We start from the raw sequence: 17,310 nt of genomic DNA, 5'->3' as shown, positions 1-17,310 counted from the left end.
TGTAAGCTTAGCACACTCGTTGTGTCTCTGTCACTTCACTAATGTATGTACTTAAAGCATGTGTAAATGTTAAATATGTTGAAGCAAATATACAAAAAGAACTTTAAAATATATTTAAAAACAAAACACATGTATGTATGTAACCTTCAAGAAATATATACACACACACATAAATAAAATATCTGATAAAAACCCTTAACAAAAAAAAAGCGTTTCAATCAATGCATTTATATATGATTTATTTTTATTTAATAAATAATAGCTATCACATTTTTCAACGGAATTACAAATGATATGCAATTAAATTACATAAGCAAGCACAGCTTGAAATTGAATTGCAATTTCAAGGTTGTTTCATTCGTTTAAATTTCGATTTTGGCAAGAGGGCCTCAGCGGCCTCGGCCTCCTCTCTCGCTATGCGTTTGCGTATCCAATAATTTGCAGCACAGACCAGCAGCAGCAGACAAGGCACCAATATGAGCAGCATCATGCCCAATGAAATGCTTGCTACACGTGCCGCATGCTCCTCATGACCTAATGTTGCATTGGGAATAGATACACAATAAGACAAAAGGTAAATATATCAGCACATTGAGAGCTCTGCCACGTGCCTCGCCATTTGAAAAATGAAATTCATAAATTAAACAAGCAAGCATTCATTTATTCAATTCCCATCCAAACAAGCATTCAATTTCCAAGCCACAAACCTAAACTAGTTGCCTACTTTTGAGCGCACACGTGACAAGCAACGCCCACCCAAGCCTCGCCCCTCACACATAAGTGTATACATATGTAAGTAACGGCAACTTGTCCATCAATTTGCTACAAGATTGATTGACAACAGCGTAATGCACACAATACATTTGCTTTTAACCAAGAGAGTTAAGGGGGCATGGCCGTGGCAGCGCGACGACCAAGCTGTAGTCCAAGCCACGTGACAGTTGGCACAAGATTAATGTCTTTGCCTCTGGCCCCATTGCTGCGTTATAAATTTGCTTATTTTCCCTGCGCTGCAATGCACATTACACTCTGCAACAAAATATCTGAAGTATCTACTACCACTTGTGATAATATCTTATAAGCAAAATTGTGAATTCAAATTGCTTACGGCACAGTGTAGATGGGCAATGCAACTTGCCATTGCTCGTTATGCAAATCATTACTGAAAATCGACATGCAATGGCCATAACTTAGGGCTAACTTTACCATTGACTTAAGCTAAATTTGAAAACAAAACCCCGTTAATTGGACGCACTTCGTGTCAACTTTCATGTAACAATTGGCATTATCAGAGCACGCTGAAACAATTTTAGGAAAGGAATTAAGTGTGCACGTGTGATTGTTTTAAATATTAACAAAATTTAATTATATTTCATAAAATGATTGCTATACTTGCATATAAGTATTTACAAATGTATGCGTGTATGCGTGTGTTGTGTGTGTGTGCGCATGAAAATTGTTTGTGGCAAATGTGAATTGGCAATCATGAAGTATTTAAACTATTATATGTATGGCCTGTTTGCTGTTGCTATTGTTGAGTTATATTAATTGGCTGGTAATTGCAAAGGTCATGGCCGTGGGGCAGACAACGAATACAAATATGTTATGCAAATTACAAATGCGTTCAAACGATTTATAAATTATGGCAGGTAGAAGTACAACAATTAAAATGGAAGAATGGCAACATAATGTGCTTAAAATTAAATACCTTTCATATAGAAATTAGTTGCGTAAATTTGAACTTTAAAGCGTGATTGTATGTATTCTATGTGCGTGTGTGTGTTAGACCTCGGTGGACTTTTGTACGGAAGGCGTGGGTGAAGTGGCCAGCGGTGGTGAGGGTAAGCCGCTGTCCTGTGTTAAGGTGGGCGCCGCACGCAAGGGCACTGCAGTTGCAGCTTGCGGGACACCCGAGGGCGGCCTGTTGTAGTACTGCGTGTTGTTGGGCAGCACGGGCACGCCGCCAAAGCGATTCTGGAGCGCAGACTGAGGCGTGTAGTTTATGGAGCTGGCGGCACTGGTGCGACTGTCGACGCCACTGAAAGTGGGGCTGTATTGCTGGCGATCTCGATGGTCAGCCTCGTCGGGTGAGAGCGGTTGGTGGTAGCCAGCTGGATGTATGGTGCCGGTGTGCACATCGCCCTCATCAAAGTCATCATCGTCTTCGGCGCCAGCGTGTTGGTCCAAATCGGTCCCAGAGGGGGAGCGCAGGGAGCGTCGGCCAGTCTGCTTGGGTTTCTCACCTGATGCGTGGGCAACGTTAGTTTGATTAATGTAGGAAATGTCCTTGGCTTGTTTAGTGCTATTTCTATTATCACTACCTTCCGATGAGGTTACATCCTCGTCCGGCTCTTCCAGATCCCATTTCTTAGCTGGAAAATCAATTTGCGGTTTGCCCGGTAATGGTTCGTTCGTGCGATATACTTTATCGTAGGACCTACTTTTTTTCAGCGTGCTCGCATCGGTATCGCTATCATCTTCGGGATCATAGTTCAAGGTGCGCAAATTACGCGACGAGCCGGCACGCGATCTCGGCAAGGTCATCTGCCAATGCGGATCCTCCTTTAGCTGCTTCTGGCGATAACGATAGACGCCGCAAACAATGCACAGCATTAACGGCACTATGACCAGTATGATAATGCCAATTGCTATGAAAGCGATACGACGCGTGTAATACACCTCACCTAAATATGCGAAGGTCAACGGTGGGGCAAGTTAAACAATGAGCAGACAAGGCGAATGTAAGAGCAAGGTGGAGAGAAGTACAACTTACGCAAACACTCCGTGTAGCCGTATTCGGGCAGATTCCAGAGACCATTGGATAGACACTCGCGCCGCTGGTCACCTATCAGAATGAAGCCCTCATTGCACTCAAAGGACACCTTGGCGCCGGGCATAAAGTCAAAGCTAAGCTTGCGACCAAAGCGCGGCGTTTGCAGCACACCGCAAGAGACAACGCGCCTAAAGCGTAAGCAGTTTGAGAAAGTCACTTTAAGTTATTAAGAATTGAACTCACTTGGCATTCTCCGCCTGCATATTGACCAAGCTGTCGTAGTAGTTTTTAGTAAAGTGCGCCAGATCTCGATCCAGTGTCATGGCATAATCATATTTGCACTGGTTGCACTCGCCGCAAAGTTCATTAGCACGCTCCACATCATAGCTGCGATTCGCTGGTAGGAAGTCTGTCGGATTTCCAATAAAGTTGGGCTGGAAGGTAACATTCGAATAGTAGCTCGCCATGCGACCGAATTCCCGCGTGAACAAGGCAGCGCCCACATTGGGCACATCCCGATCTGTAAGCATCCATTTGAGACCAAAGTTGTTGTAAACGCTGCGCTGATCGTTGACATTAAGTGAGATTGCCTGGCCATTAGGCAGCGTAAAGTCGTCCATGGGATTGAAGCTCCAATTTCCAAACAAGCCAGCCGTTTTATTCTACAAAACAAAAAGTTAGCTGAAAGTACTTTGTACGTCCTGAGGCTTTGAACTTACAATAAACTTCCAGGGCAGAAACACGCGACCCGTCATAAAGCCCTCGTTCTCCACCACCTCGACGCCAATGCCTGCATCAAACTGCACAATCACCTGTGACTGATTGAGCAGATAGGTAGGCGTGTAAACAGTCACACCATCGAAATGCTGGAACTTCAAGCTTTCGCGATCGAAATACACCCGACGACCATCAGCAAGCACGTCCAATCTGTAACGCCAGCGCGCATGCAATGGACGCAGACGAACCTCAATGGTTGTGGTAGTATTGCCTCTCATGGCCACCGCTGTGAGCTGTGTGGCCATTACCTGGCCGTAGTAGTTGGGCGGCATCTGCTGGAAGCGTCCCTGCACCTCAAAGCGCTCGCTCTGGTCTGTGCTGCGCGCCAAGACAAACTCACCAAGTCCATTGAATGTATAGGCAGTGCCATCGAATGTTATTAAATGTGGATCACCAAAGACGCCGGCAATGCCAGGTGCCTGATAGGCCACACAATCCTGCGAAGGACGACGCTCAAACCGGTAGGTTTCACAGCCCACAGCCTGCTCTTCCTGCCAGAAACAGCAGGAGTAGAAGGGCCGCATATCGTGGAACCACATGGACAGCGAGGGCACCTTGCTGGCCTCGTTCCAAGGCATTTTACCCAGGTTATGAATACGACGCGGACGTGAGCCCCACATTTGATCATAAGTTAGCATCAGGAAGCCATAGCGATCATAACAACACTGCTGTTCAGCACCTTGGGCACTGAAAGGATTAAATAAATGTAAACAACAAAGTACACATAAATTACTATTTGCATTTAAAAATTAGCGCAAAAAAAAAAAAAAACCAACTTAATGTTATCGACGTTATATTGTAAATAGATTCTTGTAACACTTGATAAATATTTAAGCAAGGGAGATAATTAAAAAAAAATTTGTGCATGAAATGTAAATATATAAATATGTTATTCATTTTATGATATACTTCTATTGAGTGAGTATGTTAGTAATTTAAAAGTGGATTGAGCCTTCATTATTAATATTAAATTAATACTTACACTGGTGTGCCACTAACCACGCAATGGATGGCACCACGATGACGCAAACAGCTTGGATTGGAGTCCTTGTCGCACTCACGATCCGGACGGAAGCGACCTTTATCCAAAACGGCTTGCTCCAGATTACAGGGACACAATGGCAGGTCGGCAGCAAAATTTCTGCGAATTGTATCATATCATTTATAAATGCACACAATACCAAAAGCCGTCTAATTAGACACATTTCCCACAACGCATACCAAACATTAATTAACAGCAACTGCATGCAACGTTGTGGATTGTAACTTACCTAAGGAATCGGTCGGCGCGTATCCAATTATCGCATAGAGCACGTGGCCAACGCTTGCCATGCTTCTGCTCCCACTGCGGCGCCATATACCAGGCCAAGGGTATGGGTCGTGACCACAGAATGCTGTGTGAAAGAGCAACAGAAAATATAGAATATGTTTACATGAACTAGAAACTAAACTGCGGCAGAGCTGCAGCTAGCTGTCAATGTTAATCATACGCCGTGTTGTACTCAGCAAGGCGTGATTCCTGATAACTTGCTAATGAGATATGTCAGTTGTTAGTGAAGAACTATATATAGTACTATAAAATTAGAAGTAGCTTCATAAAAACAGGCTTATCCAAATGCAAGAGTAATTAATGCGCCAAAGCCTTAAATGCCGCGGCCACGTGTAGCAAAACCTAACGACACCCCAAGGTAACATAAACCAAAATTCCCAACGCAACAAATTTTAACACAGCGCTGTCTGCCTGCCAATTTGGTTAGTTTTTCGCATAAAGTTGCTGTTTCTCCGATGAATTTACATATTATAACAGAGCCGACAGCTTTGAAGCGTCTTTAAAAGTAAAATTCAGGCGAGTGGCTTAAGTTCTTTGGAGAAAGCTACTTGGCATTTTAATGTGCTTTGGCTATGCAAATGTATTAAGCTTATAGACAAGGCAACTAACTTAAGCCATTGCAATCATATTTTACTGAGCTATTGATTAGCCATCGCTTGTAATTATAAGCCATCATATAGCAGGCCAACGATGGACAACTGGCCAACTGGTGCAGGCGCCCCAAGGCGCCAAGAGTGCAATCAGCTCGTGCAAATTGCTGCAGCAAATTGAATATAAATACGAACGTGACTGTAGCTAACAAGCAGCACAGCTGACACAACTAAAACTCAATTAAAACATAATAACAGTGGACCAACAGGGCGCCCGAGTGTGGCATACTTACGGACTTAGCGCCAAATTGGAGTACTGATCGGGCTGTGTGAGGTTAATCTGCAGAAAACCAAACTGCATGTCATTGTTGATGTTGTGACGCGACAAGTAGCTTGAAGGAGTTATCACATAGCTGCCTGTATTGCTAAGGCTGCGCTCAATGACATCAATATACTCCAATTGTGGCTCAATTTTGGTCTCGCGATAACCCCACAGCGATATCATAACATTGGCATTCAAGTTCGAGGTTAAATTGAAGGCATTCCAGCTAATGCGAATCTCCTTGGGGTTCCGGCGATGCACATCATCGGTGGCGAAGAAAATCTTCTCCGTGGCTGCAGCGGGGGTCTCCACAAAGTACTTGCCGCGCCACTTGAAGCGCTGTGTGCCCACCGAAATCTGGAAGCGTATATAGCCCTCGGCCTTGAGGAAAGGTTGCACACAAATCACACGATTGCGATCCACATAAGTGCCCTGCACAGACTCCGTATCAAAGTGGCAAGTCACGCGAATATTAGGATCAAAACAAGGTCCCGTTATGTTTACCACCTGTCCTCCCAACATGTTGCCCGACTCGGGCGCAAATGTAAGCGGCAGCAAAGCGGCATCTGCAATCAAACATTGTAATTAACTTTGAAGCCACCATTTAACGAGTACGTACCAATATCCTTGTTGCAGGAGCCAATTAAAATTTGCTCGTCGATGCGGAAAATATGACGTCCTGGAAAGCCATTGCCCCAGCCGCGATTGGCCAAATCACGTATGACCATGTTCTGGCTATAAGGCTTGTACTCATAGGCCTGAGTGCCGTTGCCAGCATTGAAGCCCACCTGTTAATAAGCGATTTTATGATTTAATTAAATACAATTAAGTTGAAGTTACAAACTGCAATTATAATTATACAAACAGCGCTAAAGTTTTGCGAGAACAGCAATAAGCTGTAACGCAATGTAAGCAAAAGTTTATTTGAAATTGAAATTGAAATTGAAAGTGAGTGAAAATTACAAATACAAATTGCCTTGAGCTTTGAGTGTTTAATTAACTAACAGCAGCTCTACTTACAAATGCAGGAACGCCACCTTCGCCCTTGGTCGTATCACCGCCCGCCTCCGTGTGGGAAAGCCAATTAAGCACAGCATAATTCCATATAGCATAAGTGTAAACCTCATCGGTGGCCAGAATCATTTGGAACGTGTTGGTCTGTTGGCAGTTGCAAGAATTAGAATTGTACCATTTAACCAATAGCAAGTCATCGTTAACTTACTGTAAATAGCGAGTTGTCAATGCCACCAGCAAAGGAGACATTCTTCCAGGTAGCAATCATCACATGCTTGGGCACAAAGGTATCCGCTCCAACAACACCTGTACGTATATCCCACATGGTACGCTCACGCACCTCAACACCAAAACGATCCGTGCGTCCCATCAAATCACGCACAACGCTGCATAAAATATATAAAACAAAAATTATTAGTTACTTCGTATATACGTTTGCCTGTATTCATATATGTAAATAATGGCAAATTAAATCAGCTGCCTAGGCTTGTAGGCAGCCGTTTTCTTAGCTTGTAACATGTCTATGATAAATGGATTTGATGTTTGGCATATAAATCAGCCAACGGGCGAAAGTGCTGATTTTTAAGCACGTTGGTCATATTTTAATACAGATTTCCCTCATATGTATTTGTATATTTCACGCTGTTTTGCACACTTTCAAGTATTTTTCGAGTTTCTTTTGGGGTGCGTCTGACAGACGCATCGACAATGCTGCTGACAGCACCAACGTGGCGTATGATTTATATGCTTTAATTATTCATTATATGTACATGCCGCGGCAAATAGGATTCCGCTCTGGTTTCATGGCAATCTAAGGTCTGCTCAATTTACCATAACGAGATTTAAAGTTCAATACACATGCTTGCCAGTCGAGAATGTCGATTGCCTATTAAATTTAAAGCCGTTTGATGCAAATGGCTTTGACTAGTTATTAAACGCTAAAAATCGTTTCTTAATTGCAGCAACTAGATATTTCCTTTGAAATCAACTTTAGCTGCCGCTTGACTGGCTTAAGCATGCTTCATAAATATATTTTCAATATATGGTTATTCATATATGATATTCTAAGCGACGATATCTCAATTGGTAATGCTTTGAATGGCAATTAAATGAAATTGTAAGCGTAAGAGCAAACTACACAATATTTTGTGCAACAATGATAAATGTGTGTGTTATTTGCATTTATGCATTTGCTCTACCACAATTTATTGATTTCGTGCAGCATTGGTTCACTGAAAACAGCACATACAGTGGAAATCAAAAATTTTGAATATGCATTTCAAATACAAATAAATTTCAATATTGGAAAGAATGTATCATAAGGATTTCATTTGATTAAGCGCAATTGCTATAAATTAAAAATTTTAATATAAACAATCAATCAGTAGCATACTATATTGTTTTCGATAGATGAGTGATCGATAAAACTAGAATTATGTACTAATCGTAAGTAGATGTGGTCACACTAGAAAAGTTATTCAGCATCAAAATTGACAGATTATGTAAACGCATAAGTTACAAGATTAAACTCGTTCAATGCTCTAGAAATTTGTTCACTGAGAATTTACTGATTTATTAAATATAGCTTATTCTTTGTGTTCGATTTGTTAGCGTTCACTGTAGCTAGGAGGCATGAATGCCACTCAAGAGCAAAGAGCTGCAAAAATGCACTCGACTGCATGAGCATATGTGTGTGTGAGTGTGTGTGATTATATGTATCATACATGACGAATGCGCAATATTGATATAAATTTATTTATTAACACTACAGCGCATTGGCAATAAATGCAAATATGAGCTTGCTAAGCACATTTTATTATTTAGTTTGCGTGCCTCATGCTTGATGCAATTACTCAACTCATAAATTATAGTCGGCAGCAGCTGTCTATTGAGAATAAATTGAATTTCAGCCAGCGTTGACTGAAAACATATGCTGTCCACATTGTTAGCGAAAAACCGAAAAAGCCAACACAGCTGCTAAGTGTGCCAGCATGTAAAAATAGAAGCCAACCAAAAAAATACCAACAGCATTATATGCAAAAAACAAAGGCTAAAACCACACAAAGTAAAACCTCAGTCCACAAAAAGATACAAGCACACACACACACGCACACCCAGATACATGTACACACATTAATGTGAACATGTACATGCACATGCACTTGCATAGTTTATCATTTGGGTTGTGCCCCGCCCCTTGCAACAGCCGCCCAGCTGCTGCTTAGCTTTTTGCCATTGCACTAAAACTTTAAATGCTTGCAATTGACATTCAAGCCAAGCCAAGAGACAGAAAAATTAAATGGTAAAATTGTCGCAGAGCCTAAAAATGCGCGCGCAGCAGCCAGACCAACGAGTTTCACGCTTTACACACACACACACACACACACACAAATACATACGCTCATACACAGACAATGCACAACATAAGTAATGGAAATACGTTAGGTCGTATATAAGCGCGACGCGCGGCTGTCGCTGCTGTTGCTCGCTTTCAGTTTAACCAGCAACCTGCCACTGTACACCCCCGCGGTACGCCCTACACTCCAAACCCCACGCCCCATACTCATATTCGGCGTGCCAGTTCTTGAACTACGCCATTATGTACTTTATTGCATACATTCGGGCGCTGTCGTCAGCGCCAGCGTCGCCGGCGCTCTTTTGTCTGCATTTTAGGTTAAAATGCCCTTTTTCACAGTTTTGCATGTAAATATCCTCGACTCGTACTCGTCTGTCTCGCCCATTGACGTCTCTGTCTGACTTTACTCTAGCTGTTGGCACAATTCTGCAGCGCGCGCTGGGTAAAGTAAAAACTGAAACAATGGCCATACTTAAAGAAAATGGCGAAAATTGCATGTATGTATACTTGTGGCATGCGAATGTTTCGACTTGAGTAAAAATATGCTAACGAAAATAGAAAAATTCTAGTACTAGTAGTAGTAATAGCTGTTAGAGCCGAAATTGAGGCCACAGCTGTAATAGCTGTAAATATGAAAAACGCAATAGCTGAAAGTTAATCAACAAAAGTGGAGCATGCAACATTTGTAAACTATATGAACGATGTTTACGTAGGTTGAAGCCTTAGTGAGTTTCACCAAATGTTTCCCAACGCGTAAGTAAACTCATGAGTTTGCCAACACCTCCCTTGACATAATGATTTAATTGTGGGCATGCCCACTTGTAAGGCCGCTTGTTGCTGCCCTTGGCAAACAACAATTAAACGCTTGACGCCGCCGATTTACACACACGAACGCTCAACAAACACTTTTAAACAAGTTTACTAACAATGCTCGATGCGGCATTTAAAGCATTTTTATTAATTCCCCAAGCAAGCACTTTATGTGTGAGCGTGTGTGTGTGTTTCTAATTAGTGCAGCGCTCAGCACGTATTTAATGGTCAAAACAATAAAGCGTCTAACGTAGCGTATGCGTAATGCGCTTTCAACTTTTGCTGCACTTTGGCTAATTTTAAACGCATAATTAAATTAACGCATATTGTCTGCGAGGGTATAAGACAGCCAGGCTGCAGACAAACTAATGGAACTTATACAATTTATTCTGCTCTTGCCCCATGCATAGTTATTTAAATTAAATTCCAGCCAACACTCGCCCATATACACACACACACACATACACAACAGTTCACAGTTTATTTGCCAGCTATTTTTTTGTTCAAGACAATTAAATGTCAGAGTGTAAACGTGCTCTTCAACCAGTTGCTATTGAAATATACAAACAAATGCAAACAGATTGTCCAGCGCAATAAAAACTCAAAGTGTAATAAAATTAAATGTTTTTTTCTTTGTTGAATGCATCATCGGGAGCTGTCTAACTTTGTGCATCAAACAAATTTGCTTTACAGCATGTCAATTGTTAATTAAAAACAATTTCAAGTGTGTTACTAAATGTTACTAAAACTTTTCCTTATATAATAGGCAGTGATAGTATTTATATATTTAAATCAAAAGGGAGCTTGATAATACGAGCAATAAATAATACTAACTTTTTTAATTTTCTCACATTTGTTTAATTCTAATATATTCATTGAAAATAGCTTTAGATTTCTAACTGTGAGGACGAGTCGTGCCCTCGTATCCAAAATGTTATTTAACTTGTTTATATGTCAAGGATTGCAACATTTAATTTAATTTAAAACTTGTTAAAAAAGATACGCTTTAATATTTTGCTATTTTCTTGGAAATGTTAGCACTAATTCGTAATTATAACAATCTGAGTAAAACTTTAATAAAACTCGAATGAATAAAATTCTGTGTCAGCAGCAACAACAAGAGCAAACAATTTTTGCTTTTAGCAATAAAATTCGTGTAAATTAAGATAAAAACTCATGAAACAAGCAAAACTGCAGCTATATAATTAGCATAACAAAGGTTTATTAAAAAAATAAACTCAACAGAAGCCAACTAAACATAGTAGCAGCACATAAATCAGCCGAGCAGCAGCATGAAAAAATATTAAATAAAAATGTAAAATATGCATGTAGTGTGGACAAGAATGCCAAGTATGAATACCAGAGGATTTTTTCAGCTTATCTCATTTGACTTTTGAGCTAAAGAATTATATATTACTAGCCAAAAAAAGGGCTTTAAAGCAATTTATGAAATAAATTTAAAGTAAAAAGTTGCAATGCCTACATTTAGCTATCAAATCAGATTATAAACATTTTCTATGACATGTTGCAAGCATAAAAATAGCATGTAATACAATTTGCAAATGTGAAAGTAAGTGCGGCAAGCCATGAAACGTGAATAGTAATAAAATATATGCAAATGCACAGCATTGTGCATTGCAGCTCATATGTATTTTGTTAGTCAGCGCTACCACGCACCATTTGCAAATGGATGCACGCATAAATGAATGCTGAAATCAGCACAGTGGCGTAACAAATGGCAGTCAGCAAGATAGCGCGTAGCCAGCTGCAGAACGACCCCAGCAGAGACAGGTAAAACGGGTGAATTGTGTCTGATGTTATATGCAAACAATGCAAAAAATTCTTTGGCAATATATGACAGTAACTAGTCAAAAGCAATAACAACGACAATAAATGCAAGAAACGAAATAAACGAGAGCAGCTGCAAACTGCAAGTATGGCGAAAAGCTGGGTGCTTTGGATAAATAAAAGTGTTGCATAGCAGCCACGCTATGCATGTATGCGCTATTAGGAGCTAACATTTATATATGCTTACCGGAAGTAAACGCCAGGCGTGCGCTGATCCAAATCAGAGGGATATATTCTGCCCACGCGGCACTTGCTGAAGAATATGCCCATAAACGAGGGGTCACGCTTGATGGGCCAGTCCTTGATGGGAAAGACCAGAGGGTATGTTAGATACTCGGGTGGATCTGAGAACTCCAAGTAGCCATTCAGCGACAACTATAAAAGAAGATGGAGTTTTATTGACTGCTGTTGATGCTGCACTCAAAGACTTACGCGCGTGTAATTGAAGCGAAAACCATAGAAGGGCATCTGAAAGTTGAGATTTTTGTGCAGTTGCGTCATGGAGGCGTGAATATCAAACTGATAGTCGCCACGACCGCCATACTGGTCCTTGTCATAGAACCAGTAAAGGAAATTGCTGCGCAACTCAGCGAGACGAGCGGGCGATATGGTGTAACCGCCAGCAGCAGTCGAGGGAGTATCCGGCGGTGCCACATTGTTATTGGGATCTGTAAGACGTTAGCGTGTATGTAGTGTAAGTTTGAGTTTGCACACAGACCTAATCCCTACAGCTTAGTTTTTCAATTTCACAGAATGGCATCCCATGCCGCTAGACGCATTTTCAATTTAGGCCGCTTGCATTTAAAAAGACGCCTCATAAACTTGCAAACTTTTGCCTATCTCCGTAGCCTGCAGCTTGCAGCTTCCTTGCGAACTGACACTCAGGCCATTAAAGGTCACAGTTAATATTCATTTTTGTTTTAGCAACTTGCCTGGCTACAGTTTCTTCTATGCCGCAGTTTATTTCAGCTTTTTCGCCGTCCGTTTTACCCACACATTTTTTCTACTCATTTCTAATTTTGCTTTGACTGCTGCTGCTGCTGGCGCTTTAAAGCAATTTTAAGCTGACTAAGTGCAGTGGTGACAATGGCAGCTCTACTTGAATTTGGAATTGCTGTTACTCTTGGTTTTACTGCGAGGTGAAACTAATTGTGCAACTACTTACTTAGTGACCTTTAAAATTACCATGCAGCCATTTACAATGAGCGCTTAATCCTGCGTCTTTAGTCTGTGCTTATTATTAAATGAAATGCAGCACTGAGGCCAGTTGCTTGCTGAGCCTCATAAAATTAAATTCATTTGATTTTAAAGTATTTTGCAATTGTTGAGCTGAAGCAGCAGCAGCTGCTGCTTAATCTATTTATGAATCAGTCGACACCATTTGCAGCTCATAAAATCTGTACATACGCTGGCTAATCCTTTTTAGGTAGATAAGCAGCTGGATTAGCGTCAGTTGGGCTCATTTATGCTGCGGTGCGCGGAAAATACGTAAAATTCGCGTGCTAGGCTGGCAATTCCGCAGAATTTGAACATTTTTTTCTTTACCTGGAAGCCAAGTCAGGCAACTGCACTACTTTTTAGCGAGGCCAACAGCTGCTAACCTGGAGCAGGTAGTTGCCTGCGTTGACATATAAATAGCTGTCGGCGCATTTTGGACGCATTTAATAAGCAGCAACGCACGCGCAAAGTACTCAAGATGAGCATCAGCACATTTAACTTTCAGTTCTACAACTACAAGCTGCCAGTGGGCATGCCTAATATGGCCACTAGCTTCAGTGAGCTAGAAATGGACATTGACGAGGAATTGGGCATGCCAACGATTAGCTCAACACCGCACCCCAAGGCAGCAACGCCACGCTACACTAGCGAGCTCTCACTACCCATTACGCAGAAGCCTCAGCTGGAGGCGTTGCGACCGAAACTGCATACGCCGCACAAGCGCTGGTCTATGGAGCTGCGCGAGAAGTGCCTAGAAATGTCCAAGCGCAATAATGGCTCCGACGAGGAGGACCAAGGAGGCGCCAACGCCAAGCTACAGCAACGCTTTATGCAACAGCTGCAACAGCAGCCTGAGGCTGACAATCTGACGGCAGCGACTGAACAACCGGGGTCTGCAGTTCGCAGTGTTAGTGACAAAATTAACTTTTTCAACAAACTGACTAATACCTATGAATCTGCTGTGGCCTGCAATACACAGGCCAGCGGCAACAGCAATGGCAACAGCAATCGTTTTATATCATTGTTGCGCTCTAGTCGCCCACTAAATGTGGCCACTGCTCAAATGCCGCCACCGAAGCCGAAGCGCTTAGGCGCAACAACAGGCACCAGCATGGCAGAGGCCATGCCCCATCAGTTTGCCACGCCCAGCGCCAAAACGCCGCCAGCCAACAATAGCACGCTGCAGCGCAAAAACAGCACACTACGCCGCAAGCCCTCCATGGAAAAATCACGTGCCACCATTGCCAGGCAAAATTCAAATGCAGCATTGCGACCACAGCGTCATGCCATGATGGAGGACTTGAGCCTGGTGGTGCCTGTCAGACTGCGCATTGCCGAATACGAGCAGCGCATCTCGATGAGTGCATGAACACAGGCAACGAGACAGATTTGTAGCCCAACTGGCCGTTTAATTGATCGAATTTAGTGCAAGCATTTGTTCCCAAGGATATACAAATAAATATATATAATATGTCTAGATTTTAATAGCAGTAGTATTAATAAAGGATTTTAGATTTGAATTGGAATATTATTGTGTTTCATTTCGAATGGAAGAAATGTATAGCAAGTGAGATCAAACTAATTAATAACCATAATTAATTATTTTAATCAAAAACCAGTCAGTATTTGCAACCAGCTAAAACTTTGTAATAAGAGCATAGGCAAACTAAATCGAATATAAATAATATATACGGATTCAACTTAAGACTAGACTCTAGAATACACATACACACTTGTGCTATCTGGTACGCAATAATCTAAGAGCCTAGTATTCAATGCCTTGTAGAGTCTAGAGTAAGTATATCGACCCCTCAAGTTATAAAGATTTTACGAATCATATGTTTGAGTTTGTTCAGCGCAAAACCAAGGAGAAATATGAAAAAACGATCACCTTCTTTGTAAAATGTGACAAGTTTCCAATAATTGTAAAAATCTGTTGCAATATTTAGAAGTATCTATAAATACGTATTATAACTAAATCCCTTTTTGTGCCAGCGAGTGTTTGAAAATTAATCATACTTTTTTATAGCTGTCTGACTAATAGAAATAATATTTCTTTGTTAGCCCCAACGTCGATTACAAGCGGCTCACATTTATTGTAAACTGATTCATTGCGCTGGATAAGATATTGCAACTATATAAAAATATTTATATACGAACCCCTCCCACTAAAAAGTATATAAGCTACAAACTTCACCTGTTGTTTGCAAAGCAAAACTCAAACGTTAGCTTTTAATGCCACAAATTTATCTTATCTTATGCCTGTGTGTATGTGTATGTGTATGTGAATGTGTATGTATTGGTGTTGCGACGACCAACTTACAACACGCAGAGCGCGCAAACACTTGTGCGTGGTGTTCTCGCCAAAAGTCGAACAGGTTATCGAGCAAATATTGGTGAGCATTGCTGATAAGATAGGCACACAGCCTACGCTGTAATACAGCGTATGAGTAATATGCTGAACTGAATCAGCGCGCTAAGCTTACATACAACTTACCCCAATTGTAACCACTGGTATCCAAGTCGTACAACTCGCCAAGGTAATCACCGTAATTAGCCATAACCAGTGCACCAGATTTAGCTTGCGGCTTCAAACCCGCGACAGTTAGTATGTCATCCGTGGCCCGACTAGAGGCAACTGGCAGCATCTTTTGTGGTGATACAGCTACCTTAATTGGTTGTGCAGCAGCGGGCGCAGGGAGCGCCTTCTTGGCAGCAGGCGCAGCTTTGACTGGTTCTACCATTTCCACAAATTCAACCGCCTTTGGTGTGGGCGCTTTGGGCGCTTTATTCGCGGGCGCGGCGTTTATGATTTGATCTTCCACTTCCGTTGATATGTTTTCGTTGGCCAGCACATAGGCCATAAAGCCGCAGGCCATGGCACAGACCACAAACAGTTTGAAACGCATTTTCACTTTTTTCTGTGCAGAACACTATGAAGTGCTAGTTTTTTCGTTCGTTCGTTCGTTAGATTATATATATATATATATATTTTAGATTCGACGTGGCGCACTGTAAGAATAACACCAAAAATTAATAAAAATTAGGCAACAGCACTGAAAATAATGTTTAGCCTTGAATTATCATTAAATTTTCACTTGCTAATAGGGCTTTCGGGGTAATTTTCACTTGATGACATCATCAATCGGTTAAATTATTCTTATCGCACTTGTTTTTTTTTTTCATTTTTATTCACAATTACCAACCTTGCAGCCAGAGAATACGTTCGAATCAGCGCCACGCTCAGTTAAGACTGAAGTCGGGGCGTTGCCAAAACTTGTCGGCTGGTTAAACCGTTTCGATTGTGAAATGTTGTACCGTTATCTATTTTATGCTCCAACTAAGATATCTTATCGCTTGGGCCCTCGGCTCCTGATAAGTCATTCCTCTTTGGACAATTCCACATTGTTTTGGCGCTCTTGTCCCCATAATTTGCTGGCAAGCTCTTCGTAGCCAGCCGAGTATGTTGTGCAAGTTACCAGTTTCCCAATTCGATTGTTTATTTTATGTTCTCCCCTAGTTTCTTCTTCTGCCTGCTGCGTGTTATCATATAGCTGCCGCTCTAACAGCCTTTGTTGACTTTGCCAGCATTAAAACTTTGTGATTCATTTCCATTGCAGTTAATCACCATTTTGCTTTTTGTCATCAATTCCTATGGGTGACATTCATTATTAAGCCTTAGCCCGCTCCAGAGACTCGTTATAATTATAGACAATGAGCCATTAAGGCCAACACTTGTTGTCATTTCCGCTCGGGCTTTTGTTTTATGAATGAATCGGCCATTGTAACGTAAAATTGTGCAATTAATTTCGACAAGCTGTGAAAGTCTACAAAATTTGTTAATTATGCAACAAATTGAATTTACTTCACAAAAATGAAATGTGTTAAGTTAAAAAAAAAAGTTACCTTTAATTAATATTCGCCTTGGCTGTCAAAAATCCTCTAGCTGAACCCTCCACAAGGTTGCCGGCTGGGCAATGGACACTGCATTGTCCCGGACGACGAAAGGGTCGGGCGAGAATGCGACACACAAAAACGCACAAGCCTCAAGTCAGCGAGCGAGTACCGCTAGACCAAAAGCTTCGACGAGGGGAATATCTCTTCGCATCACGCGAAGGCAGACTCGGCTGTCATAGCGAGGTTGACTACCAGGCTGTTTTTCTTTGCTCGTCCAAAGCCGTGGACGGTCAGAGGAAGAATTCTCTGTCTGAACGACAAGAATGTGCAGGTAATAACAGACTGTCGCGAGACTAAATCAAGAGCTTGCATCTT

The 17,310-nt window shown here is 41.6% G+C and overlaps 2 protein-coding genes across 4 annotated transcripts; one reads left to right on the top strand and one right to left on the bottom strand.

Annotated features, from left to right (window-relative positions):
- Positions 1 to 328: 328 nt before the first annotated feature.
- On the bottom strand, positions 329 to 16,014 carry LOC108603825 (protein mesh). Of its 3 annotated transcripts, XM_017992956.2 has the most exons (15): positions 15,536 to 16,006; positions 12,253 to 12,488; positions 12,008 to 12,195; positions 7,015 to 7,192; positions 6,813 to 6,950; positions 6,412 to 6,580; positions 5,764 to 6,358; positions 4,822 to 4,944; positions 4,533 to 4,691; positions 3,493 to 4,237; positions 3,017 to 3,435; positions 2,774 to 2,961; positions 2,442 to 2,684; positions 2,322 to 2,372; positions 1,340 to 2,243 (listed from the first exon to the last, which is right to left on the bottom strand). In XM_017992956.2, exons 1-15 carry the CDS (start codon positions 15,945 to 15,947, stop codon positions 1,783 to 1,785), a joined length of 4,305 nt encoding a protein of 1,434 aa, XP_017848445.1. In that variant the 5' UTR covers positions 15,948 to 16,006; the 3' UTR covers positions 1,340 to 1,782. The 3 variants fall into 3 exon arrangements, with proteins under 3 accessions (XP_017848446.1, XP_017848445.1, XP_017848444.1); XM_017992955.2 differs by having other exon boundaries at positions 2,322 to 2,684; positions 15,536 to 16,005; XM_017992957.2 differs by lacking the exons at positions 1,340 to 2,243; positions 2,322 to 2,372; positions 2,442 to 2,684 and adding an exon at positions 329 to 534 and having other exon boundaries at positions 15,536 to 16,014.
- On the top strand, positions 13,517 to 14,479 carry LOC117134869 (protein bottleneck). Its single transcript, XM_033294211.1, has one exon. It carries the CDS (start codon positions 13,517 to 13,519, stop codon positions 14,405 to 14,407), a length of 891 nt encoding a protein of 296 aa, XP_033150102.1. The 3' UTR covers positions 14,408 to 14,479.
- Positions 16,015 to 17,310: the final 1,296 nt, after the last annotated feature.

This window comes from Drosophila busckii, chromosome 3R, assembly GCF_011750605.1.
Source record: "Drosophila busckii strain San Diego stock center, stock number 13000-0081.31 chromosome 3R, ASM1175060v1, whole genome shotgun sequence".
NCBI lineage: Eukaryota > Metazoa > Arthropoda > Insecta > Diptera > Drosophilidae > Drosophila > Drosophila busckii.
The sequence above is the reverse complement of the archived record's forward strand: the minus strand, read 5'-3'. Positions and strand labels throughout refer to the sequence as shown.